General features: G+C 56.0%; 1 protein-coding gene across 1 annotated transcript; it reads left to right on the top strand.

Moving 5' to 3' along the window:
• Window positions 1-560: 560 nt before the first annotated feature.
• WDR3 (WD repeat domain 3) lies at window positions 561-26,867 on the top strand (the record flags this gene model as incomplete). Its single annotated transcript, XM_075848229.1, has 14 exons — window positions 561-639; window positions 11,737-11,909; window positions 11,996-12,205; window positions 14,050-14,168; window positions 17,504-17,582; window positions 17,694-17,789; window positions 17,960-18,106; window positions 18,197-18,298; window positions 18,490-18,587; window positions 18,724-18,828; window positions 18,943-19,182; window positions 22,467-22,560; window positions 26,598-26,699; window positions 26,782-26,867. Coding segments are annotated over exons 2-14 (1,649 nt in total), but the record flags the coding sequence as incomplete, so codon positions are not given.
• Between the last annotated feature and the right edge of the window lie 342 nt (window positions 26,868-27,209).

The following is a 27,209-nucleotide window of genomic DNA, read 5'->3' as shown; positions in this document are numbered from 1 at the left end:
GGTCTCTATCAGTCAGTAATAGGGGGTATATAATATTGGGGGGTCTCTATCAGTCAGTAATAGGGGGTATATGATATTCGGGGGTCTCTATTAGTCAGTAAAGGGGGTATATAATATTGGGGGGTCTCTATCAGTCAGTAATAGGGGGTATATAATATTCGGGGGTCTCTATTAGTCAGCAATAGGGGGTATATAATATTCGGGGGTCTCTATCAGTCAGTATTAGGGGGTATATAATATTCGGGGGTCTCTATCAGTCAGTAATAGGGGGTATATAATATCCGGGGGTCTCTATCAGTCAGTAATAGGGGGTATATAATATCCGGGGGTCTCTATCCGTCGGTATTTGGGGTAGGACACGGTACTCGGCTTTGCTCACCTCAGGTCTCCTCTTCATGGCGCTGTTGGTGTCACATGATCTGTCACCGGAAAGCCCTTGTGTGTTCAGAGGGGGCGGAGCCGGTGTTACAAGCTCAGAGTGATGAGGCGGGGCTTTATACGTCATCAACTAGTCGACGAAAGCATATAGTGCTCTGTGCGCTTGCGCTGAGAGAATCCCCCCCCCCTCCCGTACTGAGCATGCGCGCTGAACACGTGTGTGCGTGAACCCCGAGCGGCAGAGGAAAGGAAAACCTGCCGGTAACGTACCCCCCCCCCCCCCAGCTCTGAAATCTGCCCCTCATCACCCCCGTACTGTCATCTACCCCTGTACTGATATCTGCCCGTCATCTACCCCCATACTGTTATCTGCCCCTAATCACCCCCATACTGTTATCTGCCCCTAATCACCCCCGTACTGTTATCTGCCCCTAATCACCCCCGTACTGTTATCTGCCCCTCATCACCCCCCCCTTAGTCCCGTTGCCTGTCCCCCCCTTAGTCCCGTTGCCTGTCCCCCACCCTTAGTCCCGTTGCCTGTCCCCCACCCTTAGTCCCGTTGCCTGTCCCCCCCCTTAGTCCCGTTGCCTGTCCCCCCCCTTAGTCCCGTTGCCTGTCCGTCCCCCTTAGTCCCGTCGCCTGTCCGTCCCCCCCTTAGTCCCGTCGCCTGTCCGTCCCCCCCTTAGTCCCGTCGCCTGTCCGTCCCCCCCTTAGTCCCGTCGCCTGTCCGTCCCCCTTTAGTCCAGTTGCCTGTCCCCCCCCCTTAGTCCCGTTGCCTGTCCCCCCCCCCTTAGTCCCGTTGCCTGTCCCCCCCCCTTAGTCCCGTCGCCTGTCCGTCCCCCCCTTAGTCCCGTCGCCTGTCCGTCCCCCCCTTAGTCCCGTCGCCTGTCCGTCCCCCCCTTAGTCCCGTCGCCTGTCCGTCCCCCCCTTAGTCCCGTCGCCTGTCCGTCCCCCCCTTAGTCCCGTCGCCTGTCCGTCCCCCCCTTAGTCCCGTCGCCTGTCCGTCCCCCCTTAGTCCCGTCGCCTGTCCGTCCCCCCTTAGTCCCGTCGCCTGTCCGTCCCCCCCCTTAGTCCCGTCGCCTGTCCGTCCCCCCCCCTTAGTCCCGTCGCCTGTCCGTCCCCCCCCTTAGTCCCGTCGCCTGTCCGTCCCCCCCTTAGTCCCGTCGCCTGTCCGTCCCCCCCCCTTAGTCCCGTCGCCTGTCCGTCCCCCCCCTTAGTCCCGTCGCCTGTCCGTCCCCCCCCCTTAGTCCCGTCGCCTGTCCGTCCCCCCCTTAGTCCCGTCGCCTGTCCGTCCCCCCCCTTAGTCCCGTCGCCAGTCCGTCCGTCGCCTGTCCCGTCCCCCCCCCCTTTAGTCCCGTCGCCTGTCCGTCCCCCCCCTTAGTCCCGTCGCCTGTCCGTCCCCCCCCTTAGTCCCGTCACCTGTCCGTCCCCCCCTTAGTCCCGTCGCCTGTCCGTCCCCCCCCCTTAGTCCCGTCGCCTGTCCGTCCCCCCCTTAGTGCCGTCGCCTGTCCGTCCCCCCTTAGTCCCGTCGCCTGTCCGTCCCCCCCCTTAGTCCCGTCGCCTGTCCGTCCCCCCCCTTAGTCCCGTCGCCTGTCCGTCCCCCCCCTTAGTCCCGTCGCCTGTCCGTCCCCCCCCTTAGTCCCGTCGCCTGTCCGTCCCCCCCCTTAGTCCCGTCGCCTGTCCGTCCCCCCCCTTAGTCCCGTCGCCTGTCCGTCCCCCCCCTTAGTCCCGTCGCCTGTCCGTCCCCCCCCTTAGTCCCGTCGCCTGTCCGTCCCCCCCCTTAGTCCCGTCGCCTGTCCGTCCCCCCCCTTAGTCCCGTCGCCTGTCCGTCCCCCCCCTTAGTCCCGTCGCCAGTCCGTCCCCCCCTTAGTGCCGTCGCCTGTCCGTCCCCCCCCTTAGTCCCGTCGCCTGTCCGTCCCCCCCCTTAGTCCCGTCGCCTGTCCGTCCCCCCCCTTAGTCCCGTCGCCTGTCCGTCCCCCCCCTTAGTCCCGTCGCCTGTCCGTCCCCCCCCTTAGTCCCGTCGCCTGTCCGTCCCCCCCCTTAGTCCCGTCGCCTGTCCGTCCCACCCCTTAGTCCCGTCGCCTGTCCGTCCCCCCCTTAGTCCCGTCGCCTGTCCGTCCCCCCCTCTTGTCCCGTCGCCTGTCCGTCCCCCCCCTTAGTCCCGTCGCCTGTCCGTCCCCCCCCTTAGTCCCGTCGCCTGTCCGTCCCCCCCCTTAGTCCCGTCGCCTGTCCGTCCCCCCCCTTAGTCCCGTCGCCTGTCCGTCCCCCCCCTTAGTCCCGTCGCCTGTCCGTCCCCCCCCTTAGTCCCGTCGCCTGTCCGTCCCCCCCCTTAGTCCCGTCGCCTGTCCGTCCCCCCTCTTAGTCCCGTCGCCTGTCCGTCCCCCCCCTTAATCCCGTCGCCTGTCCGTCCCCCCCTTAGTCCCGTCGCCTGTCCGTCCCCCCCTTAGTCCCGTCGCCTGTCCGTCCCCCCCCTTAGTCCCGTCGCCTGTCCGTCCCCCCCCTTAGTCCCGTCGCCTGTCCGTCCCCCCCTTAGTCCCGTCGCCTGTCCGTCCCCCCCTTAGTCCCGTCGCCTGTCCGTCCCCCCCTTAGTCCCGTCGCCTGTCCCGTCGCCTGTCCGTCCCCCCGCCTGTCCCGTCGCCTGTCCGTCCCCTCTTAGTCCCGTCGCCTGTCCGTCCCCCCTTAGTCCCGTCGCCTGTCCGTCCCCCCCTAGTCCCTTCGCCTGTCCGTCCCCCCTTAGTCCCGTCGCCTGTCCGTCCCCCCTTAGTCCCGTCGCCTGTCCGTCCCCCCTTAGTCCCGTCGCCTGTCCGTCCCCCCTTAGTCCCGTCGCCTGTCCGTCCCCCCTTAGTCCCGTCGCCTGTCCGTCCCCCCTTAGTCCCGTCGCCTGTCCGTCCGTCCCCCCTTAGTCCCGTCGCCTGTCCGTCCGTCCCCCCTTAGTCCCGTCGCCTGTCCGTCCCCCCCCTTAGTCCCGTCGCCTGTCCGTCCCCCCCCTTAGTCCCGTCGCCTGTCCGTCCCCCCCCTTAGTCCCGTCGCCTGTCCGTCCCCCCCCTTAGTCCCGTCGCCTGTCCGTCCCCCCCCTTAGTCCCGTCGCCTGTCCGTCCCCCCCCTTAGTCCCGTCGCCTGTCCGTCCCCCCCCTTAGTCCCGTCGCCTGTCCGTCCCCCCCCCTTAGTCCCGTCGCCTGTCCGTCCCCCCCTTAGTCCCGTCGCCTGTCCGTCCCCCCCTTAGTCCCGTCGCCTGTCCGTCCCCCCCTTAGTCCCGTCGCCTGTCCGTCCCCCCCTTAGTCCCGTCGCCTGTCCGTCCCCCCCTTAGTCCCGTCGCCTGTCCGTCCCCCCCTTAGTCCCGTCGCCTGTCCGTCCCCCCCCTTAGTCCCGTCTCCTGTCCGTCCCCCCCTTAGTCCCGTCGCCTGTCCGTCCCCCCCTTAGTCCCGTCGCCTGTCCGTCCCCCCCTTAGTCCCGTCGCCAGTCCGTCCGTCGCCTGTCCCGTCCCCCCCCCTTAGTCCCGTCGCCTGTCCGTCCCCCCTTTAGTCCCGTCGCCTGTCCGTCCCCCCCCTTAGTCCCGTCGCCTGTCCGTCCCCCCCCTTAGTCCCGTCGCCTGTCCGTCCCCCCCCCTTAGTCCCGTCGCCTGTCCGTCCCCCCCCTTAGTCCCGTCGCCTGTCCGTCCCCCCCTTAGTCCCGTCGCCTGTCCGTCCCCCCCTTAGTCCCGTCGCCTGTCCGTCCCCCCCTTAGTCCCGTCGCCAGTCCGTCCGTCGCCTGTCCCGTCCCCCCCCCTTAGTCCCGTCGCCTGTCCGTCCCCCCTTTAGTCCCGTCGCCTGTCCGTCCCCCCCCTTAGTCCCGTCGCCTGTCCGTCCCCCCCTTTAGTCCCGTCGCCTGTCCGTCCCCCCCTTAGTCCCGTCGCCTGTCCGTCCCCCCCTTAGTCCCGTCGCCTGTCCGTCCGTCCCCCCTTAGTCCCGTCGCCTGTCCGTCCCCCCCTTAGTGCCGTCGCCTGTCCGTCCCCCCCCTTAGTCCCGTCGCCTGTCCGTCCCCCCCCTTAGTCCCGTCGCCTGTCCGTCCCCCCCCCTTAGTCCCGTCGCCTGTCCGTCCCCCCCCTTAGTCCCGTCGCCTGTCCGTCCCCCCCCTTAGTCCCGTCGCCTGTCCGTCCCCCCCCTTAGTCCCGTCGCCTGTCCGTCCCCCCCCTTAGTCCCGTCGCCTGTCCGTCCCACCCCTTAGTCCCGTCGCCTGTCCGTCCCCCCCTTAGTCCCGTCGCCTGTCCGTCCCCCCCTTAGTCCCGTCGCCTGTCCGTCCCCCCCCTTAGTCCCGTCGCCTGTCCGTCCCCCCCCTTAGTCCCGTCGCCTGTCCGTCCCCCCCCTTAGTCCCGTCGCCTGTCCGTCCCCCCCCTTAGTCCCGTAGCCTGTCCGTCCCCCCCCTTAGTCCCGTCGCCTGTCCGTCCCCCCCCCTTAGTCCCGTCGCCTGTCCGTCCCCCCCCTTAGTCCCGTCGCCTGTCCGTCCCCCCCCTTAGTCCCGTCGCCTGTCCGTCCCCCCCCTTAGTCCCGTCGCCTGTCCGTCCCGCCCCTTACTCCCGTCGCCTGTCCGTCCCCCCCTTAGTCCCGTCGCCTGTCCGTCCCCCCCTTAGTCCCGTCGCCTGTCCGTCCCCCCCTTAGTCCCGTCGCCTGTCCGTCCCCCCCTTAGTCCCGTCGCCTGTCCGTCCCCCCCTTAGTCCCGTCGCCTGTCCGTCCCCCCCTTAGTCCCGTCGCCTGTCCGTCCCCCCCTTAGTCCCGTCGCCTGTCCGTCCCCCCCTTAGTCCCGTCGCCTGTCCGTCCCCCCCTTAGTCCCGTCGCCTGTCCGTCCCCCCCTTAGTCCCGTCGCCTGTCCGTCCCCCCCTTAGTCCCGTCGCCTGTCCGTCCCACCCCTTAGTCCCGTCGCCTGTCCGTCCCACCCCTTAGTCCCGTCGCCTGTCCGTCCCACCCCTTAGTCCCGTCGCCTGTCCGTCCCACCCCTTAGTCCCGTCGCCTGTCCGTCCCACCCCTTAGTCCCGTCGCCTGTCCGTCCCCCCCTTAGTCCCGTCGCCTGTCCGTCCCCCCCTTAGTCCCGTCGCCTGTCCGTCCCCCCCCTTAGTCCCGTCGCCTGTCCGTCCGTCCCCCTTAGTCCCGTCGCCTGTCCGTCCCCCCCTTAGTCCCGTCGCCTGTCCGTCCCCCCCTTAGTCCCGTCGCCTGTCCGTCCCCCCCTTAGTCCCGCTGCCTGTCCGTCCCCCCGCTTAGTCCCGCTGCCTGTCCGTCCCCCCCCTTAGTCCCGCTGCCTGTCCGTCCCCCCCTTAGTCCCGCTGCCTGTCCGTCCCCCCCTTAGTCCCGCTGCCTGTCAGTCCCCCCCTTATTCCCGCTGCCTGTCAGTCCCCCCCTTATTCCCGCTGCCTGTCCGTCCCCCCCTTAGTCCCGCTGCCTGTCCGTCCCCCCCTTAGTCCCGCTGCCTGTCCGCCCCCCCCTTAGTCCCGCTGCCTGTCCGTCCCCCCCTTGTCCCGCTGCCTGTCCGTCCGCCCCCCCCCCCTTAGTCCCGTCTCCCGTCCAGTGTATATAGTGACCGCTGTCTCTTCTCCGTCCCGTCCAGTGTATATAGTGACCGCTGTCTCTTCTCCGTCCAGTGTATATAGTGACCGCTGTCTCTTCTCCGTCCAGTGTATATAGTGACTGCTGTCTCTTCTCCGTCCCGTCCAGTGTATATAGTGACCGCTGTCTCTTCTCCATCCCGTCCAGTGTATATAGTGACCGCTGTCTCTTCTCCGTCCAGTGTATATAGTGACCGCTGTCTCTTCTCCGTCCAGTGTATATAGTGACCGCTGTCTCTTCTCCGTCCAGTGTATATAGTGACCGCTGTCTCTTCTCCGTCCAGTGTATATAGTGACCGCTGTCTCTTCTCCGTCCCCTCCAGTGTATATAGTGACCGCTGTCTCTTCTCCGTCCCCTCCAGTGTATATAGTGACCGCTGTCTCTTCTCCGTCCAGTGTATATAGTGACCGCTGTCTCTTCTCCGTCCAGTGTATATAGTGACCGCTGTCTCTTCTCCGTCCCGTCCAGTGTATATAGTGACCGCTGTCTCTTCTCCGTCCCGTCCAGTGTATATAGTGACCGCTGTCTCTTCTCCGTCCCGTCCAGTGTATATAGTGACCGCTGTCTCTTCTCCGTCCCGTCCAGTGTATATAGTGACCGCTGTCTCTTCTCCGTCCCGTCCAGTGTATATAGTGACCGCTGTCTCTTCTCCGTCCAGTGTATATAGTGACCGCTGTCTCTTCTCCGTCCCGTCCAGTGTATATAGTGACCGCTGTCTCTTCTCCGTCCCGTCCAGTGTATATAGTGACCGCTGTCTCTTCTCCGTTCAGTGTATATAGTGACCGCTGTCTCTTCTCTGTCCCGTCCAGTGTATATAGTGACCGCTGTCTCTTCTCCGTTCAGTGTATATAGTGACCGCTGTCTCTTCTCCGTCCCGTCCAGTGTATATAGTGACCGCTGTCTGTTCTCCGTCCTGTCCAGTGTATATAGTGACCGCTGTCTCTTCTCCGTCCTGTCCAGTGTATATAGTGACCGCTGTCTCTTCTCCGTCCCGTCCAGTGTATATAGTGACCGCTGTCTCTTCTCCGTCCCGTCCAGTGTATATAGTGACCGCTGTCTCTTCTCCGTCCTGTCCAGTGTATATAGTGACCGCTGTCTCTTCTCCATCCCGTCCAGTGTATATAGTGACCGCTGTCTCTTCTCCGTCCCGTCCAGTGTATATAGTGACCGCTGTCTCTTCTCCGTCCCGTCCAGTGTATATAGTGACCGCTGTCTCTTCTCCGTCCCGTCCAGTGTATATAGTGACCGCTGTCTCTTCTCCGTCCAGTGTATATAGTGACCGCTGTCTCTTCTCCATCCCGTCCAGTGTATATAGTGACCGCTGTCTCTTCTCCGTTCAGTGTATATAGTGACCGCTGTCTCTTCTCCGTCCCGTCCAGTGTATATAGTGACCGCTGTCTCTTCTCCGTCCCGTCCACTGTATATAGTGACCGCTGTCTCTTCTCCGTCCCGTCCAGTGTATATAGTGACCGCTGTCTCTTCTCCGTCCCGTCCAGTGTATATAGTGACCGCTGTCTCTTCTCCGTCCCGTCCAGTGTATATAGTGACCGCTGTCTCTTCTCCGTCCTGTCCAGTGTATATAGTGACCGCTGTCTCTTCTCCATCCCGTCCAGTGTATATAGTGACCGCTGTCTCTTCTCCGTCCAGTGTATATAGTGACCGCTGTCTCTTCTCCGTCCAGTGTATATAGTGACCGCTGTCTCTTCTCCGTCCAGTGTATATAGTGACCGCTGTCTCTTCTCCGTCCAGTGTATATAGTGACCGCTGTCTCTTCTCCGTTCAGTGTATATAGTGACCGCTGTCTCTTCTCCGTCCCCTCCAGTGTATATAGTGACCGCTGTCTCTTCTCCGTCCAGTGTATATAGTGACCGCTGTCTCTTCTCCGTCCAGTGTATATAGTGACCGCTGTCTCTTCTCCGCCCCGTCCAGTGTATATAGTGACCGCTGTCTCTTCTCCGTCCCGTCCAGTGTATATAGTGACCGCTGTCTCTTCTCCGTCCCGTCCAGTGTATATAGTGACCGCTGTCTCGTCTCCGTCCCGTCCAGTGTATATAGTGACCGCTGTCTCTTCTCCGTCCCGTCCAGTGTATATAGTGACCGCTGTCTCTTCTCCGTCCCGTCCAGTGTATATAGTGACCGCTGTCTCTTCTCCGTCCAGTGTATATAGTGACCGCTGTCTCTTCTCCGTCCCGTCCAGTGTATATAGTGACCGCTGTCTCTTCTCCGTCCCGTCCAGTGTATATAGTGACCGCTGTCTCTTCTCCGTTCAGTGTATATAGTGACCGCTGTCTCTTCTCTGTCCCGTCCAGTGTATATAGTGACCGCTGTCTCTTCTCCGTTCAGTGTATATAGTGACCGCTGTCTCTTCTCCGTCCCGTCCAGTGTATATAGTGACCGCTGTCTGTTCTCCGTCCCGTCCAGTGTATATAGTGACCGCTGTCTCTTCTCCGTCCTGTCCATTGTATATAGTGACCGCTGTCTCTTCTCCGTCCCGTCCAGTGTATATAGTGACCGCTGTCTCTTCTCCGTCCCGTCCAGTGTATATAGTGACCGCTGTCTCTTCTCCGTCCTGTCCAGTGTATATAGTGACCGCTGTCTCTTCTCCGTCCCGTCCAGTGTATATAGTGACCGCTGTCTCTTCTCCGTCCCGTCCAGTGTATATAGTGACCGCTGTCTCTTCTCCGTCCCGTCCAGTGTATATAGTGACCGCTGTCTCTTCTCCGTCCCGTCCAGTGTATATAGTGACCGCTGTCTCTTCTCCGTCCAGTGTATATAGTGACCGCTGTCTCTTCTCCATCCCGTCCAGTGTATATAGTGACCGCTGTCTCTTCTCCGTTCAGTGTATATAGTGACCGCTGTCTCTTCTCCGTCCCGTCCAGTGTATATAGTGACCGCTGTCTCTTCTCCGTCCCGTCCACTGTATATAGTGACCGCTGTCTCTTCTCCGTCCCGTCCAGTGTATATAGTGACCGCTGTCTCTTCTCCGTCCCGTCCAGTGTATATAGTGACCGCTGTCTCTTCTCCGTCCCGTCCAGTGTATATAGTGACCGCTGTCTCTTCTCCGTTCAGTGTATATAGTGACCGCTGCCTCTTCTCCGTCCCGTCCAGTGTATATAGTGACCGCTGTCTCTTCTCCGTCCCGTCCAGTGTATATAGTGACCGCTGTCTCTTCTCCGTCCCGTGTATATAGTGACCGCTGTCTCTTCTCCGTCCAGTGTATATAGTGACCGCTGTCTCTTCTCCGTTCAGTGTATATAGTGACCGCTGTCTCTTCTCCGTCCAGTGTATATAGTGACCGCTGTCTCTTCTCCGTCCAGTGTATATAGTGACCGCTGTCTCTTCTCCGTTCAGTGTATATAGTGACCGCTGTATCTTCTCCGTCCAGTGTATATAGTGACCGCTGTCTCTTCTCCGTCCAGTGTATATAGTGACCGCTGTCTCTTCTCCGTCCAGTGTATATAGTGACCGCTGTCTCTTCTCCGTTCAGTGTATATAGTGACCGCTGTCTCTTCTCCGTCCAGTGTATATAGTGACCGCTGTCTCTTCTCCGTCCAGTGTATATAGTGACCGCTGTCTCTTCTCCGTCCAGTGTATATAGTGACCGCTGTCTCTTCTCCGTCCCGTCCAGTGTATATAGTGACCGCTGTCTCTTCTCCGTCCCGTCCAGTGTATATAGTGACCGCTGTCTCTTCTCCGTCCTGTCCAGTGTATATAGTGACCGCTGTCTCTTCTCCGTCCCGTGCAGTGTATATAGTGACCGCTGTCTCTTCTCCGTCCCGTCCAGTGTATATAGTGACCGCTGTCTCTTCTCCGTCCCGTCCAGTGTATATAGTGACCGCTGTCTCTTCTCCGTCCCGTCCAGTGTATATAGTGACCGCTGTCTCTTCTCCGTCCCGTCCAGTGTATATAGTGACCGCTGTCTCTTCTCCGTTCAGTGTATATAGTGACCGCTGTCTCTTCTCCGTCCCGTCCAGTGTATATAGTGACCGCTGTCTCTTCTCCGTCCCGTCCAGTGTATATAGTGACCGCTGTCTCTTCTCCGTCCAGTGTATATAGTGACCGCTGTCTCTTCTCCATCCCGTCCAGTGTATATAGTGACCGCTGTCTCTTCTCCGTTCAGTGTATATAGTGACCACTGTCTCTTCTCCATCCCGTTCAGTGTATATAGTGACCGCTGTCTCTTCTCCGTCCCGTCCACTGTATATAGTGACCGCTGTCTCTTCTCCGTCCCGTCCAGTGTACATAGTGACCGCTGTCTCTTCTCCGTCCCGTCCAGTGTATATAGTGACCGCTGTCTCTTCTCCGTCCCGTCCAGTGTATATAGTGACCGCTGTCTCTTCTCCGTTCAGTGTATATAGTGACCGCTGCCTCTTCTCCGTCCCGTCCAGTGTATATAGTGACCGCTGTCTCTTCTCCGTCCCGTCCAGTGTATATAGTGACCGCTGTCTCTTCTCCGTCCCGTGTATATAGTGACCGCTGTCTCTTCTCCGTCCAGTGTATATAGTGACCGCTGTCTCTTCTCCGTCCAGTGTATATAGTGACCGCTGTCTCTTCTCCGTTCAGTGTATATAGTGACCGCTGTCTCTTCTCCGTCCAGTGTATATAGTGACCGCTGTCTCTTCTCCGTCCAGTGTATATAGTGACCGCTGTCTCTTCTCCGTCCAGTGTATATAGTGACCGCTGTCTCTTCTCCGTTCAGTGTATATAGTGACCGCTGTCTCTTCTCCGTCCAGTGTATATAGTGACCGCTGTCTCTTCTCCGTCCAGTGTATATAGTGACCGCTGTCTCTTCTCCGTCCAGTGTATATAGTGACCGCTGTCTCTTCTCCGTCCAGTGTATATAGTGACCGCTGTCTCTTCTCCGTCCAGTGTATATAGTGACCGCTGTCTCTTCTCCGTCCAGTGTATATAGTGACCGCTGTCTCTTCTCCGTCCCGTCCAGTGTATATAGTGACCGCTGTCTCTTCTCCGTCCCGTCCAGTGTATATAGTGACCGCTGTCTCTTCTCCGTCCCGTCCAGTGTATATAGTGACCGCTGCCTCTTCTCCGTCCCGTCCAGTGTATATAGTGACCGCTGTCTCTTCTCCGTTCAGTGTATATAGTGACCGCTGTCTCTTCTCCGTCCCGTCCAGTGTATATAGTGACCGCTGTCTCTTCTCCGTCCCGTCCAGTGTATATAGTGACCGCTGTCTCTTCTCTGTCCCGTCCAGTGTATATAGTGACCGCTGTCTCTTCTCCGTCCAGTGTATATAGTGACCGCTGTCTCTTCTCCGTCCCGTCCAGTGTATATAGTGACCGCTGTCTCTTCTCCGTCCCGTCCAGTGTATATAGTGACCGCTGTCTCTTCTCTGTCCAGTCCAGTGTATATAGTGACCGCTGTCTCTTCTCCGTCCCATCCAGTGTATATAGTGACCGCTGTCTCTTCTCCGTCCCGTCCAGTGTATATAGTGACCGCTGTCTCTTCTCTGTCCCGTCCAGTGTATATAGTGACCGCTGTCTCTTCTCTGTCCCGTCCAGTGTATATAGTGACCGCTGTCTCTTCTCTGTCCCGTCCAGTGTATATAGTGACCGCTGTCTATTCTCCGTCCCGTCCAGTGTATATAGTGACCGCTGTCTCTTCTCCGTCCCGTCCAGTGTATATAGTGACCGCTGTCTCTTCTCCGTCCCGTCCAGTGTATATAGTGACCGCTGTCTCTTCTCCGTCCCGTCCAGTGTATATAGTGACCGCTGTCTCTTCTCCGTCCCGTCCAGTGTATATAGTGACCGCTGTCTCTTCTCTCTCTAGTTATGGGCCTCACCAGTCAGTATCTCCGTTATGCGGCTTCTGCGCTCTTTGGCGTTGTCGCCGGTTTCAAGTGCAATGTCTGTTATGTCACCCTGCGGGGCGAGAAGGGGCGATATGTGGCGGTCGGGGCCTGCGAGCACGTGTTTATCTGGGACACCCGCAAGGGGGAGAAGGTAAGGCACCTCTATGTAGGATCTGTTATATGGGCCCTTAGCATGTGTGGCCCCTGGTGTGATCCCGTCTACATTTATCACTACAGGTTCTCATCTTGCGAGGCCAGAAGCAGGAGGCGACTCAGCTGCGCCCCTCCCCCGATGGTCTGTCGCTGGCCGTGGGGTATGAAGACGGCGCCATACGTATATTCAGTCTGCTGAGCGGAGAGAGCGCCATCACCTTCAATGGGCACAAAGCAGCCGTGACGGTGCTGACCTACGACCAGCTGGGGGGCCGCCTGGTGTCCGGGTCCAAGGTACTGCATAGTGTTGACGCGTGTATCGGGCCCCTGTCATAATACAAACTTCTGTCATTGTGTCCCCCATTGCTTCCTCGTGATAGAACAATGCATAGTCTGGCTGCTCTTACTGTAAAGAATCCTTTCCTTAAATATTGGGTCTGAATGTCCCGGATGGCCCAGTGGCGTCCCGGATGGCCCAGTGGCGTCCCGGATGGCCCAGTGGCGTCCCGGATGGCCCAGTGGCGTCCCGGATGGCCCAGTGGTGTCCCGGATGGCCCAGTGGTTCTGTTACCGTCTCTGGTCACCCAGTTTCCATTTATGATAATCCAGCTGTTATTTATATAGTTTCTGTGTGGGTTTAATATATTATTACCCTGGTGGCCTAGTGGTCTGATGACATCCAAAGTATCTAGTGGCCGCGATCACTCAGTGGTGTTTTAGTGAAATCTATAGATCTAAATTATAACCCTGTCGGCCTAGTGGTGTAATAACCTTATCTAGAATGATGGTAAAGAACATCCTTTGGGTCCAGTGGTTCTGTAACCGTCCCTGGTCACCTAGTGTTTGCCTGTGATCATACAGCTCTGTCTCAGTAATATCTCAGGTGGCTGTTTAAATTAGATGTTAAGTAGTGGAGCTCTAGTAAAATAGTGTAGAACGTGCCTGGTGGTCTAGTGGAGCTCTAGTATCTGGTGATGTAGTGTAGAACGTTCCTGGGGGTCTAGTGGAGCTCTAGTATCTGGTGATGTAGTGTAGAACGTGCCTGGTGGTCTAGTGGAGCTCTAGTATCTGGTGATGTAGTGTAGAACGTGCCTGGTGGTCTAGTGGAGCTCTAGTATCTGGTGATGTAGTGTAGAACGTGCCTGCTGGTCTAGTGGAGTTCTAGTATCTAGTACGTCCCTGATGTTCTAGTGGAGCTCTAGTATCTAGTGATGTAGTATAGAACGTGCCTGGTGGTGTAGTGGCGCTGTAGTATCTAGTGATGTAGTGTAGAAAAGAACGTCTCTGGTGTTCTATTGGAGCTGTAGTATCTAGTGATGTAGTGTAGAACGTGCCTGGTGTTCTAGTGGAGCGCTTGTATCTAGTGATGTAGTGTAGAACGTGCCTGGTGGTCTAGTGGAGCACTAGTATCTAGTGATGTAGTGTAGAACGTGCCTGGTGGTCTAGTGGAGCTCTAGTATCTAGTGATGTAGTGTAGACCGTGCCTGGTGGTCTAGTGGAGCTCTAGTATCTAGTGATGTAGTGTAGAACGTGCCTGGTGGTCTAGTGGAGCTCTAGTATCTAGTGATGTAGTGTAGAACGTTCCTGGTGGTCTAGTGGAGCTCTAGTATCTAGTGATGTAGTGTAGACCGTGCCTGGTGGTCTAGTGGAGCTCTAGTATCTAGTGATGTAGTGTAGACCGTGCCTGGTGGTCTAGTGGAGCTCTAGTATCTAGTGATGTAGTGTAGAACGTGCCTGGTGGTCTAGTGGAGCTCTAGTATCTAGTGATGTAGTGTAGAACGTGCCTGGTGGTCTAGTGGAGCCCTAGTATCTGGTGTTGTAGTGGAGCTCTAGTTTCTGAGGTAGTGTAGAACGTGCCTGGTGGTCCCACAGTTCCTCACCTGTCCCGGTTCCAGCTCTTTGTCCTGTATACCAGTCACCCGCTCCTCACGTGTTCCCTGCACCAGTTTGGGCGGTGGATGGAGCGGCCGTTGTATGATGTGTTCTGTGGGGCTTTACCCTCTGGCTCAGGACCCTTCTCTGCTGTAACTTCTCCAGTGCACTGACCCGAGGGGGGTGATGAACTTCCTGATGGGGTTGTATCTTCTCTACCTGTATCTTGAGAATTGCCCCTTCTCCCCCCCCCCCCTCCCCCGCAGGACACGGAGGTCATCGTCTGGGACGTCATTAATGAGAGCGGCCTGTACAGACTGAAGGGGCACAAGGACGCGGTGACGCAGGCTTTATTCCTGACCGGGAGGAACCTCCTCATCACCAGGTGGGTGCAGACCGGGGGTCCGGCGGCTGAGTTCACCCCTTCACGTACCTGGACACAACTGCGCGTCCAGGTGCGGGGGGTGAAGTATGGAGCGGGCGCACGCGCTGTCAGCTGTTACACCTCGCACTGACGGACGGGACCGGAGCACGCTCTTCACTTCCTGACCGTTTAACCACTTCGATCCCATAGTCAATAGCGACGGCGGCATCTAAACCGTTAGAGGGGGTGGCCTACCTCCGACAGCCCAGCGTCCCCCCTCCGGGACCCCCATCTATCTGACCGATCCTGTGGATATGTTATAAATGTCTCTCGTGGGAAAACCCCATTAACTCGCACGCTGAACGCCGTAAAAAATGTAAACGCCACAATCTTTTTGGTCACCTCGGCGCTAAAAAAATAATAAAAAGTGGTAAATACCAATCAAAAGTACAGCTCGTCCCGAAAAAATATCCGCCCTCGCACCGCTCCACCCGCTATAAAATATCCGCCCTCGCACCGCTCCACCCGCTATAAAATATCCGCCCTCGCACCGCTCCACCCGCTATAAAATATCCGCCCTCGCACCGCTCCACCCGCTATAAAATATCCGCCCTCGCAGCGCTCCACCCGCTATAAAATATCCGCCCTCGCACCGCTCCACCCGCTATAAAATATCCGCCCTCGCACCGCTCCACCCGCTATAAAATATCCGCCCTCGCAGCGCTCCACCCGCTATAAAATATCCGCGCTCGCACCGCTCCACCCGCTATAAAATATCCGCCCTCGCACCGCTCCACCCACGAGAAAATATCCGCCCTCGCACCGCTCCATCCGCTATGAAATATCCGCCCTCGCACCGCTCCACCCGCTATGAAATATCCGCCCTCGCACCGCTCCACCCGCTATAAAATATCCGCCCTCGCACCGCTCCACCCGCTATAAAATATCCGCCCTCGCACCGCTCCACCCGCTATAAAATATCCACCCTCGCACCGCTCCACCCACGAGAAAATATCCGCCCTCGCACCGCTCCACCCGCTATAAAATATCCGCCCTCGCACCGCTCCACCCACGAGAAAATATCCGCCCTCGCACCGCTCCACCCGCGATAAAATATCCGCCCTCGCACCGCTCCACCCGCTATAAAATATCCGCCCTCGCACCGCTCCACCCGCTATAAAATATCCACCCTCGCACCGCTCCACCCGCGAGAAAATATCCACCCTCGCACCGCTCCACCCGCTATAAAATATCCGCCCTCGCACCGCTCCACCCACGAGAAAATATCCGCCCTCGCACCGCTCCACCCGCTATGAAATATCCGCCCTCGCACCGCTCCACCCGCTATAAAATATCCGCCCTCGCACCGCTCCACCCGCTATAAAATATCCACCCTCGCACCGCTCCACCCACGAGAAAATATCCGCCCTCGCACCGCTCCACCCGCTATAAAATATCCGCCCTCGCACCGCTCCACCCACGAGAAAATATCCGCCCTCGCACCGCTCCACCCGCTATGAAATATCCACCCTCGCACCGCTCCACCCACGAGAAAATATCCGCCCTCGCACCGCTCCACCCGCTATAAAATATCCGCCCTCGCACCGCTCCACCCACGAGAAAATATCCGCCCTCGCACCGCTCCACCCGCTATGAAATATCCGCCCTCGCACCGCTCCGCCCTCGCACCGCTCCACCCGCTATAAAATATCCGCCCTCGCACCGCTCCACCCGCTATAAAATATCCGCCCTCGCACCGCTCCACCCGCTATAAAATATCCGCCCTCGCACCGCTCCACCCGCTATAAAATATCCGCCCTCGCACCGCTCCACCCGCGAGAAAATATCCGCCCTCGCACCGCTCCGCCCTCGCACCGCTCCACCCGCTATAAAATATCCGCCCTCGCACCGCTCCACCCGCTATAAAATATCCGCCCTCGCACCGCTCCACCCGCTATAAAATATCCGCCCTCGCACCGCTCCACCCGCTATAAAATATCCGCCCTCGCACCGCTCCACCCGCTATGAAATATCCGCCCTCGCACCGCTCCACCCGCGAGAAAATATCCGCCCTCGCACCGCTCCACCCGCTATGAAATATCCGCCCTCGCACCGCTCCACCCGCTATGAAATATCCGCCCTCGCACCGCTCCACCCGCTATAAAATATCCGCCCTCGCACCGCTCCACCCGCTATGAAATATCCGCCCTCGCACCGCTCCACCCGCTATAAAATATCCGCCCTCGCACCGCTCCACCCGCTATAAAATATCCGCCCTCGCACCGCTCCACCCGCTATAAAATATCCGCCCTCGCACCGCTCCACCCGCTATAAAATATCCGCCCTCGCACCGCTCCACCCGCTATAAAATATCCGCCCTCGCACCGCTCCACCCGCTATAAAATATCCGCCCTCGCACCGCTCCACCCGCTATAAAATATCCGCCCTCGCACCGCTCCACCCGCTATAAAATATCCGCCCTCGCACCGCTCCACCCGCTATAAAATATCCGCTCTCGCACCGCTCCACCCGCTATAAAATATCCGCCCTCGCACCGCTCCACCCGCTATAAAATATCCGCTCTCGCACCACTTCTTAGTGAAAGCGGTAAAACATTTGGTGTCGCCGTAATCGTACCGAGCCGCAGAATAACGTTTGCTTGTGGTTTTTACCGCACAGTGATAAACTTAAAAACAAAACCCAAAAAACAATGGAGGAATCGCAGTTTTTCCCAATTCCTCCCCACAAAGTATTTTTTCCGGGTTCCCGGCACGTTGTTTGCTGCCAATAGAAACTACAACTCGTCCCGCAAAACATAATCCTCCACTCCGCGCCACTGACGCAAAAATAAAACCGTTATTGGACGACCGGGAGTGAAAAACAAAAACGAAAAATCCTAAAATTGCTCAGTCCTGAAAGGGTTAAATCCAATGTCCTTGACGTACGAATAAAACTCCACGTGTTAAAGGTTTTCTGGACCCCCCGACACGAAGGGCAAAGCGACGCCACGCGAGACAAAACCCTGCGCCAGCCCTGCCGCCGCTTATCAATACGGGGGATGACCGTCCACCGACACCTCACTATGGTCCTGGCCTGTGATTGGCTGCTGCAGTGATGGACAGAACATTGGCGCCCTCTGCGGCCGGCCGGTCACGTGATGTGGCGTCCGTTTGCGTGAAACATCATGAATTGTGTTGGTTTGTCGCTGTGGTGACTTGATATCCGCACGTGTATCGGAAAGACCGCGGGGATCGGCGGCGGGGAATGAGGCGCACTACACGGACTTGTCCACATATAAAGCTTTATTTATACATCGCAACGAATAGTGACCTGTAATCCGCCCCTTGTCCCCGCAGCGGTAAGGACACGCTGGTGAAGTGGTGGGACCTGGATACGCAGCACTGCTTCCGGACCATGGTGGGACACCGCACAGAGGTAAAACGTCACCCCGCCATGTGACCGCCAGGCGACCGCCGTGCTGGATGTTTCTCGCGTTTTGTCTGTATTTACTTTGCCTGATCCGCGTCCTTCCTCCCCCCACGTCAGGTCTGGGGACTGGCCGTGCTGTCAGATGAACGGAAAATAGTGACGGGATCTGCGGACAGCGAGCTGCGAGCCTGGACCGTCTCCTACATCAATGAGGTACAGAAGCCCCCTGCCCCCCTCTATAAGACCGGGTGACACAGCGCAGCGCTAAAATCTATTAGGTCCAGGGAAGTCGCCCAGCGCCAGGCAGCTGTCACTAAAGGGTTTCGTTTTTTATCTTTTCTGCGGGGGAGGGGTTAGCATCATAATTTGAATATTTTCTGCAGACTGAAGACTCGGAGGAACCTCGGCTGAAAAAAACTAAAGGCCCCGCAGAGGAGGCCGAGGAGGCCGAAGAAGAAGAGGCCGGGGCGGAGGAGGCCGAAGAAGAAGAGGCCGGGGCGGAGGAGGCCGAAGAAGAAGCGGCAGAGGAGGTAAATGCTACCCTGACCTGGCGGTGGGGGGGGGGGGGAGGGGCAGATGATTTCTCATGTAATGATGTCGTCTTAATTCTCTGTCCTCAGCGGATCCTGACCTGTCAGCGCTACGGATCCATCATGAGAGAGGGGAGGGACAGAGTGGTGACGCTCGGGGTGGACCGGACAAGGCGCTTCCTGGCGTGTCATGTGAGTGGTCCCGTCTATTATCAGTCACTATTACAGAGCGGACCCCCAATCTGCAACATCAGGAGCGATACAATATTATATATGACCACACCCCTTACACTAAGCCACACCCACAATCTTACAGCCAGCCCTACTGATTGTGGCCCCTCCCAGTGTTACAATATATGGGCTCATCCTCCCGTCTCTTGCAGGGTACGGACTCCGTGCTGGAGATTTTCTGCGTCTTGACTGATGACGAAATCTCCAAGAAAATGGAGCGGAAGCAAAAAAAAGCCAAAAAGAAGATCAAGTAAGTGAGGCGGGGGAGGGGGCGCAGGTCTAAGGCCGCTGTGCATTGTGGGGCGTCAGGTATAAGGTGATGCTGGAGACGGTCGAATGACGTAGGAGACGCCGTTACGGTTCTGATTATTGCCGTCTTTCTGCAGCAGACAGGAGGAGGAGGGTGCGGAGCAGGAGGAGCCGCAGGTGGAGCAGACGCTGCAAGACGAAATTGTAAAGGTCACAAATATTAAAGCCTCCTCGAAAATCAAGTAAGTGAAGGCCCCCCCCACCCCTGTGAGGCGACCGCCCCCTCCTTATTGTGACCTAAGTGAAGACTCCCCCCCCCCCCTGCCCCCTCCTTATTGTGACCTCTGACCTTACAGATCATGTGACCTCCTGGTGTCCGCCCGGGGGGAGCTGAGGGTGGTGGTCCTGCTGCAGAATAACAGCGTGGAGTGCTTCTCCATGGCGGCCGAGCCTGCCCAAGCCGCGACCGTCCAGTGTACCAAGAGCTGTCGCCTCACGCTCGGAGGGCACCGCAGCGACGTCCGCACGCTGGCCTTCAGCTCTGACAACATTGCGATGCTCTCGGCGTCTGCGGAATCCGTGAAAATCTGGAACAGGTACAGTCCGTCAATCACAGAATTAACCCTTCGTTACCAGGTGAACCATAAATTTCCCTCCAAGATGCAGCGTTCTCTTTAAAGAGGCTGTCACCACATTATAAGTGTCCTGTCTCCTTCATAATGTGATCAGTGCTGTAATGTAGATAACAGTGGTCCTAGTAATAAAGAGGCTGTCACCAGTTTATAAGTGCCCTGTCTCCTACATAATGTGATCGGCGCTGTAATGTAGAGAACAGTGGTCCTAGTAATAAAGAGGCTGTCACCACATTATAAGTGCCCCCCTATCTCCTACATAATGTGATCAGTGCTGTAATGTAGATAACAGTGGTCCTAGTAATAAAGAGGCTCTGTCACCACATTATAAGTGTCCTGTCTCCTACATAATTTGATCAGTGCTGTAATGTAGATAACAGTGGTCCTAGTAATAGAGGCTGTCACCACATTATAAGTGTCCTATATTGTACATGATGTGATCGGCGCTGTAATGTAGATAACAGTGGTCCTAGTAATAAAGAGGCTCTATCACCACATTATAAGTGGCCTATATTGTACATGATGTGATCAGCGCTGTAATGTAGATAACAGTGGTCCTAGTAATAGAGGCTGTCACCACATTATAAGTGCCCTGTCTCCTACATAATGTGATCAGCGCTGTAATGTAGATAACAGTGGTCCTAGTAATAAAGAGGCTCTGTCACCACATTATAAGTGTCCTGTCTCCTACGTAATGTGATCAGTGCTGTAATGTAGATAACAGTGGTCCTAGTAATAAAGAGGCTCTGTCACCACATTATAAGTGGCCTATATTGTATATGATGTGATCGGCGCTGTAATGTAGATAACAGTGGTCCTAGTAATAAAGAGGCTGTCACCAGATTATAAGTGTCCTGTCTCCTACATAATGTGATCAGCGCTGTAATGTAGATAACAGTGGTCCTAGTAATAAAGAGGCTCTATCACCACATTATAAGTGGCCTATATTGTACATGATGTGATCAGCGCTGTAATGTAGATAACAGTGGTCCTAGTAATAAAGAGGCTCTATCACCACATTATAAGTGGCCTATATTGTACATGATGTGATCGGCGCTGTAATGTAGATTACAGCAGTGTTTTTTATTTAGAAAAACTATCATTTGTGACGGAGTTATGACCTATTTTAGCTTTATGCTAATGAGTTTCTCAATGGACAACTGGGCGTGTTTTACTATATGACCAAGTGGGCGTTGTACAGAGGAGAGTATGACGTTGACCAATCCGTGACCAATCAGCGACCAATCAGCGACCAATCCGCATCATACACTTCTCTCCATTCATTTATACTGCACATACTGCACAATGAATATACATTACCTCCAGCCTGGACGGGATGTCTATTCACAATCCTGACCACTTCTGTAGCGTCTCTGTGAGTTACAGCATAGCGAGATCTCGCTGTAAATGACAGCTTATAGCGTAATCTCGCGAGACTACGCCTGCTGTGCTGTAACTCACAGAGACGCTACAGAAGTGGTCAGGATTGTGAATAGAAATCCCGTCCAGGCTGGATGTAATGTATATTCATTGTCAGGACACTGCAGTAATGTTATAGTGTGTTTATGTGGCTGCAGATAGTGATATAGCTATATCGCTATGTGCAGTATAAATGAATGGAGAGAAGTGCATGACACTGATTGGTCACCGATTGGTCAGCGTCATACACTCCTCTGTACAACGCCCACTTGGTCATATAGTAAAACACGCCCAGTTGTCCATTGAGAAACTCATTAGCATAAAACTAAAATAGGTCATAACTCCGTCACAAATGATCGTATTTCTAAATAAAAAACACTGCTGTGATCTACATTACAGCGCCGATCACATCATGTACAATATAGGGCACTTATAATGTGGTGACAGAGCCTCTTTATTACTAGGACCACTGTTATCTACATTACAGCGCCGATCACATCATGTACAATATAGGACACTTATAATGTGGTGACAGAGCCTCTTCATTACTAGGACCACTGTTATCTACATTACAGCGCTGATCACATCATGTACAATATAGGCCACTTATAATGTGGTGACAGCCTCTTTCTTACTAGGACCACTGTTCTCTACATTACAGCGCCAATCTCATGTACAAGATAGGGAACTTATAATGTTGTGACAGAGCCTCTTTATTACTAGGGCCACTGTTATCTACATTACAGCGCCGATCACATTATGTAGGAGATAGGGCGCTTATAATGTGGTGACAGCCTCTTTATTACTAGGACCACTGTTATCTACATTACAGCGCTGATCACATTATGTAGGAGACAGGACACTTATAATGTGGTGACAGCCTCTTTATTACTAGGACCACTGTTATCTACATTACAGCGCTGATCACATTATGTAGGAGACAGGACACTTATAATGTGGGGACAGCCTCTTTATTACTAGGACCACTGTTATCTACATTACAGCGCTGATCACATTATGTAGGAGACAGGACACTTATAATGTGGTGACAGCCTCTTTATTACTAGGACCACTGTTATCTACATTACAGCGCTGATCACATCATGTAGGAGACAGGACACTTATAATGTGGTGGTGACAGAGCCTCTTTATTACTAGGACCACTGTTATCTACATTACAGCGCTGATCACATTATGTAGGAGACAGGACACTTATAATGTGGTGACAGCCTCTTTATTACTAGGACCACTGTTATCTACATTACAGCGCTGATCACATTATGTAGGAGACAGGTCACTTATAATGTGGTGACAGCCTCTTTATTACTCGGACCACTGTTATCTACATTACAGCGCTGATCACATTATGTAGGAGACAGGACACTTATAATGTGGTGACAGCCTCTTTATTACTAGGACCACTGTTATCTACATTATAGCGCTGATCACATCATGTACAATATAGGCCACTTATAATGTGGTGACAGCCTCTTTAAGGCACATTGTTTTTATACTCCAGTCACACCCAGAGCTGCATTCACCATTGTGCTGTTATACTTCACTCACACCTAAAGCTGCCCTAAAAAAATTAACTGATTTTGCTTGTAATGTGCTGTTAGACCGCCTGAGGGCTTCATTGATCTCCCACAATGCAGTGCAGCTGAGTACAATGGATGGTGGGTTTATGTAGTGTTTACACCAGACCGTATGTCTACATCTCCCCCGATGCAGCAGAGCCGGGCGTGCTCCGTGCAGACCCTCAGCCAGTAGTGAGATGCAATGTGCTGCAGAACGTGTGGGCGCTCTCACCGTCACCTCTGTCCCCGCAGGTCCACGCTGCAGTGTATCCGGACCATGTCCTGCGACTACGCCCTGTGCTCCGTCTTTGTTCCGGGGGACAGGCACGTGATCGTCGGCACGAAGGTAAAAACCGCTCATCCGATATCTGGGCGACCGGACCCTGGATCTGGAGGTCACGTGATCATCAATGGGGTTTATCGGGAGGAATTACGCAAATGATCAAAAATCCGCCAGCAGCGTGTTTGCCGCAGGACGTTACATAATCGGCGTCCGGACGTGTACACCAGGCATTATTGCCATAAAATGGCGCCGGTCTTTAATAAATTAGCCACGCCCCTTCTATGCGTCCCATAACGATCGTGTACTTTATAATTAGGTAAATGCATCTCCGCCATTTATCATCCGGTCCAACATTCTGCGCCAATTATGTCGTTCTAGCGGTCAGATACGTTTTTCGGTTATAGAACCCCAAATAACCTGCATAGATATAATGGAGAATTTAACTTTTCTACGCCAGACGCCATCAAAACTCACATGTCTGGAGAAATTGCGCTTTTTGATGTATTCTCACCACGAACGCCATTTTACTGAAAGGGGGCGGAGCCTGCAGTAGCCCCACAAATTTAATCATTTACTCCAGAAAGTGAAGTAGACTTCACTCTCAGGCGCATGGACAGCCAGAGAGGCGCCTAATATAATTGTCATGCGCTAATCTTAATAAATCTTCGCCTGCAGTCACCACTAGGGGGAGCTCACTACAGACAGATATATACAGCTACCATAGAGTTACATGATAACATTCTACTGCCTGCAGCCACCACTAGAGGGAGTTCACTACAGACAGATATATACAGCTACCATAGAGTTACATGATAACATTCTACTGCCTGCAGCCACCACTAGGGGGAGCTTATTACATATAGATATGTACAGCTCCCATAGAGTTACATGATAAGATTCTGCTGCCTGCAGCCACCACTAGGGGGAGCTCACTACATACAGATATATACAGCTCCCATAGATTTACATGATAACATTCTGCTGCCTGCAGCCACCACTAGAGGGAGCTCACAACATACAGATATATACAGCTCCCATAGAGTTACATGATAATATTCTGCTGCCTGCAGCCACCACTAGGGGGAGCTCACTACATACAGATATATACAGCTCCCATAGAGTTACATGATAACATTCTCACTACCTGCAGCCGCCACTAGGGGGAGATCACTACATACAGATATATACAGCTCCCATAGAGTTACATGATAACATTATTCTACCTGCAGCCACCACTAGGGGGAGCTCACTACATACAGATATATACAGCTCCCATAGAGTTACATGATAACATTCTGCTGTCTGCAGCCACCACTAGAGGGAGCTCACTACATACAGATATATACAGCTCCCATAGAGTTACATGATAACATTCTGCTGCCTGCAGCCACCACTAGAGGGAGCTCACTACATACAGATATATACAGCTCCCATAGAGTTACATGATAACATTCTGCTGCCTGCAGTCACCACTAGAGGGAGCTCACTACATACAGATATATACAGCTCCCATAGAGTTACATGATAACATTCTGCTGTCTGCAGCCACCACTAGAGGGAGCTCACTACATACAGATATATACAGCTCCCATAGAGTTACATGATAACATTCTGCTGTCTGCAGCCACCACTAGGGGGAGCTCACTACATACAGATATATACAGCTCCCATAGAGTTACATGATAACATTCTGCTGTCTGCAGCCACCACTAGGGGGAGCTCACTACATACAGATATATACAGCCACCACTAGGGGGAGCTCACTACATTGTTATACATTGAGCTCTGTAATATCTTCGTCTGCAGGGAGCTCCCTCTAGTGGTGGCTTCAGGAGGGAGAATTTGATCTTTAATCTCTGTATTTTATAAAGTGAAGCTCCAACCACTATAAAGAAATGTAATTAATCAGCGCAGAAATTATAAAATGGCTATCGGGGGACGACGACGAGACGTTTACTTTTAAATGTTCCTCATTGTTACCAAGACACACGGCGGTCACATGACTGGCTTCAGAATGGGGGAGGGGTACAGACGGGGGAGGGGCTGTCCGGTTCAGGAGCCGTTGCTTGGCTTTCTTCCTCTTGTTCGCTGCTCCCGGGATGTTTCATGCTGCAGGGTCGCAGGTCATGTGATGTTTGCGGTCGGGTCGCAGGTCATGTGATGTTTGCGGGCGGCTCGGAGGTCGTGTGATGTTTGCGGGCGGCTCGGAGGTCATGTGATGTTTGCGGTCGGGTCGGAGGTCATGTGATGTTTGCGGGCGGCTCGGAGGTCGTGATGTTTGCGGGCGGCTCGGAGGTCGTGTGATGTTTGCGGGCGGCTCGGAGGTCGTGTGATGTTTGCGGGCGGCTCGGAGGTCGTGTGATGTTTGCGGGCGGCTCGGAGGTCGTGTGATGTTTGCGGGCGGCTCGGAGGTCGTGTGATGTTTGCGGGCGGCTCGGAGGTCGTGTGATGTTTGCGGTCGGGTCGGAGGTCGTGTGATGTTTGCGGGCGGCTCGGAGGTCGTGTGATGTTTGCGGGCGGCTCGGAGGTCGTGTGATGTTTGCGGTCGGGTCGGAGGTCGTGTGATGTTTGCGGGCGGCTCGGAGGTCGTGTGATGTTTGCGGGCGGCTCGGAGGTCGTGTGATGTTTGCGGGCGGCTCGGAGGTCGTGTGATGTTTGCGGGCGGCTCGGAGGTCGTGTGATGTTTGCGGGCGGCTCGGAGGTCGTGTGATGTTTGCGGGCGGCTCGGAGGTCGTGTGATGTTTGCGGGCGGCTCGGAGGTCGTGTGATGTTTGCGGGCGGCTCGGAGGTCGTGTGATGTTTGCGGGCGGCTCGGAGGTCGTGTGATGTTTGCGGGCGGCTCGGAGGTCGTGTGATGTTTGCGGGCGGCTCGGAGGTCGTGTGATGTTTGCGGGCGGCTCGGAGGTCGTGTGATGTTTGCGGGCGGCTCGGAGGTCGTGTGATGTTTGCGGGCGGCTCGGAGGTCGTGTGATGTTTGCGGGCGGCTCGGAGGTCGTGTGATGTTTGCGGTCGGCTCGGAGGTCGTGTGATGTTTGCGGGCGGCTCGGAGGTCGTGTGATGTTTGCGGGCGGCTCGGAGGTCGTGTGATGTTTGCGGTCGGGTCGGAGGTCGTGTGATGTTTGCGGGCGGCTCGGAGGTCGTGTGATGTTTGCGGGCGGCTCGGAGGTCGTGTGATGTTTGCGGGCGGCTCGGAGGTCGTGTGATGTTTGCGGGCGGCTCGGAGGTCGTGTGATGTTTGCGGGCGGCTCGGAGGTCGTGTGATGTTTGCGGGCGGCTCGGAGGTCGTGTGATGTTTGCGGGCGGCTCGGAGGTCGTGTGATGTTTGCGGGCGGCTCGGAGGTCGTGTGATGTTTGCGGGCGGCTCGGAGGTCGTGTGATGTTTGCGGGCGGCTCGGAGGTCGTGTGATGTTTGCGGGCGGCTCGGAGGTCGTGTGATGTTTGCGGGCGGCTCGGAGGTCGTGTGATGTTTGCGGGCGGCTCGGAGGTCGTGTGATGTTTGCGGTCGGGTCGGAGGTCGTGTGATGTTTGCGGGCGGCTCGGAGGTCGTGTGATGTTTGCGGGCGGCTCGGAGGTCGTGTGATGTTTGCGGGCGGCTCGGAGGTCGTGTGATGTTTGCGGGCGGCTCGGAGGTCGTGTGATGTTTGCGGGCGGCTCGGAGGTCGTGTGATGTTTGCGGGCGGCTCGGAGGTCGTGTGATGTTTGCGGGCGGCTCGGAGGTCGTGTGATGTTTGCGGGCGGCTCGGAGGTCGTGTGATGTTTGCGGGCGGCTCGGAGGTCGTGTGATGTTTGCGGGCGGCTCGGAGGTCGTGTGATGTTTGCGGGCGGCTCGGAGGTCGTGTGATGTTTGCGGGCGGCTCGGAGGTCGTGTGATGTTTGCGGGCGGCTCGGAGGTCGTGTGATGTTTGCGGGCGGCTCGGAGGTCGTGTGATGTTTGCGGGCGGCTCGGAGGTCGTGTGATGTTTGCGGGCGGCTCGGAGGTCGTGTGATGTTTGCGGTGGGGTCGGCCGCCGTTCTTTTCTGTAGTCGGTGGTCACGTGACCGGACCCTTGGCTCTCCCGGTGCTGCTGCCCCTCCCCCTCATTCCTCTCTCTTATTTTCAGTCCGGGAAGCTGCAGCTCTTTGATTTGTCCTCGGGGACGGAGCTGGACGCTGTGGACGCTCATGACGGCGCCGTGTGGTCCATCACGTTGTCACCTGATCAGGTAAAGAGCAACAAGCAGCGGCCGCACCCCCAAACACCCACCGGAGTCCACCCCATAATAATCACCTTCTCCTCTGTCATAGCGCGGATTCACCACCGGGGGCGCCGACAAGAGCGTAAAGTTCTGGGAGTTTGAACTTGTCAACGAGGAGTCTGATACCCAAAGCAGGTAATGAACAGCTGTGTATGATGAGGGGGGGGGGAGTAGTGTAGGATGTGGGGGGGGGGGGAGTAGTGTAGGATGTGGGGGGGGGGGAGTGGTGTAGAATGGGGGGGGGGGGAGTGGTGTAGAATGGGGGGGGGGGAGTGGTGTAGAATGGGGGGGGGGGGAGTGGTGTAGAATGGGGGGGGGAGTGGTGTAGAATGGGGGGGGGGGGGAGTGGTGTAGAATGGGGGGGGGGGGAGTGGTGTAGAATGGGGGGGGGGAGTGGTGTAGAATGGGGGGGGGGGGAGTAGTGTAGAATGGGGGGGGGGGGGAGGGAGTAGTGTAGGAGGGGGGGGGGGGGGAGTA

Source organism: Rhinoderma darwinii, unplaced genomic scaffold, assembly GCF_050947455.1.
Source record: "Rhinoderma darwinii isolate aRhiDar2 unplaced genomic scaffold, aRhiDar2.hap1 Scaffold_2726, whole genome shotgun sequence".
In the NCBI taxonomy this organism is placed as follows: Eukaryota; Metazoa; Chordata; class Amphibia; order Anura; family Rhinodermatidae; genus Rhinoderma; species Rhinoderma darwinii.
This window is presented reverse-complemented; position numbering and strand designations above follow the sequence as displayed.